The 1,690-nt window shown below is 55.1% G+C and overlaps 1 protein-coding gene across 1 annotated transcript; it reads left to right on the forward strand.

Annotated features, from left to right (window-relative positions):
- Positions 1–115: 115 nt before the first annotated feature.
- Positions 116–1,497, forward strand: CAOG_08278 (hypothetical protein; the record flags this gene model as incomplete). Its single annotated transcript, XM_004342345.1, has 2 exons — positions 116–1,018; positions 1,156–1,497. 2 exons carry the CDS (start codon positions 116–118, stop codon positions 1,495–1,497), a joined length of 1,245 nt encoding a protein of 414 aa, XP_004342394.1.
- Between the last annotated feature and the right edge of the window lie 193 nt (positions 1,498–1,690).

Consider the following 1,690-nt stretch of genomic DNA (forward strand, 5'->3'; position numbering starts at 1 on the left):
GGGGTCATACCTGCGAGCGTATGGTCGGTGAAGCCGAGGACTGTCAAGACTCCTTTGGTTGTGCGAGTTCACGTACAACAACACGGTGCACGCGGCGATCCAGTGCAGTCCGTTCATGGCCATGAACGAGTTTCAGCCGGAAATGGATGAGATTAACTTCAAGTCGCCGAAGGCACCTCAAACGGCAGCTGATCGCGTGGAGGAACTCAAGGCACTGCGTTTCTCGTTGAGAGCGAATATTCACCGAGCAAACATGTCCGCAGCCAAGTTCTATGATCGACACCACAAGGCAGCACCTCCGATCACGGTGGGCAGCCTAGTCACAGTTCTGCGTCGCAGTCAGACGGCTGAACAACCGTATGCCAAGTTGGCGTACGTACGCGATGGTCCCTTCAAGGTCGTGAAGCAGATCAATGAGCGTGCCTTTGAGCTGGATCTAGGTGAAGCATCCAGCAAGTCCCGCACCTTCCATGTATCTGTCCTGGAATTGTTTATCGCTGATGCCGTTGAAGGTCGGATTCGGCGAGTCCTGCCTCCTGTCAAGGACTGGGACGGAACAGTTCGACATCGAGTCGAGGCGGTGATTGACTCGACTCGTCACAGCGAGATTATGTACTATCGCATCCGAAGGGTAGGCACCACTGCTCGGGAAGACACCTGGGAGCCAGCCAAAGACGTGTGGGCTCGCTTCCCCAGGGCCGTTCGTTTATTCCATCTGGCCGAACCTTCTCTGCCACAGCCTACGCGAGAGGAATTCGATATCCGTTTCACGAATGGATCGCCGTCGGTCCAGGCGAATCATGTTCAACCCACGGCTAGTCGCACGCCCGCTGCTCCAGCTGGCCACGCTCCACCTCAAGCTAGTGCGTCACCCGTTGCTACGCGCTCAGTGGCAACCCCATCTGCAGTTGCTGCACGTTCCGTAGCAACCCCGCCCACAGCTGCTGCAAGTCCCGCAGCCAGTCCACTTGTCAAGTCGGCATCGGCGTTGCCGACGTCGCGTCCTGGGTCCACACCGGTGGGCCCTTCACACTCTTCTTTTTTTCAAACCGATGTGTATTTGTATTTAACAGTACTCACACCGTCGTAACAACAAAAGTTCGCTGAGCTGCGCCGCTGGCATTGGCGTACGCAGCTCTAGTCAAACATCTGCAGCCCAGATATGATGTCTGGGGTGCTAACAACATTTTGGTCGTCGCAGAGGACGAGGATCATCTTTTGGAGAGTCGAGTCGGGCTCGATTGCGAGTGCGTTGCCCCAGAGCTTATGGAAGCCTGGGCTTGTCTTGAGTTCTTTGTTTTTGCGGCACGTGAAGGTGTCTTGCCTCGCGCGATTGAGAACAAGGCTTCGGAAGTGCGCAATAGCGTGGGCCGAGTGGATGGTTGTGAGGTCGAAGCGAGCTCGGCACCGCAACGTCCAGAGTGTCCATCTGGCCAGGTGGAACAAGATGGTGAGACACGAGCGAGAGTGGTCGTGCTTCTTGTCCACAATGAGTAGTTCGTATCGGTGTGTGCGCCAGGGTCCGAGCATTTTGAAGTCGTCGTGCCTGTCAGAGTCAGTGCAAAGGTACGTCGATTGTCAGGCAATGTTCATGAATAAAGGTATAATGACGAATGAACCATTCCCAGTATGGGAGACATGACAAACAATACAAGGTAATGCATGCAAGTAAGTAGGCATGCCAGTGGGG

The sequence above is a fragment of the Capsaspora owczarzaki genome (assembly GCF_000151315.2).
Source record: "Capsaspora owczarzaki ATCC 30864 unplaced genomic scaffold supercont2.20, whole genome shotgun sequence".
Lineage (NCBI taxonomy): Eukaryota > Filasterea > Ministeriida > Capsasporidae > Capsaspora > Capsaspora owczarzaki.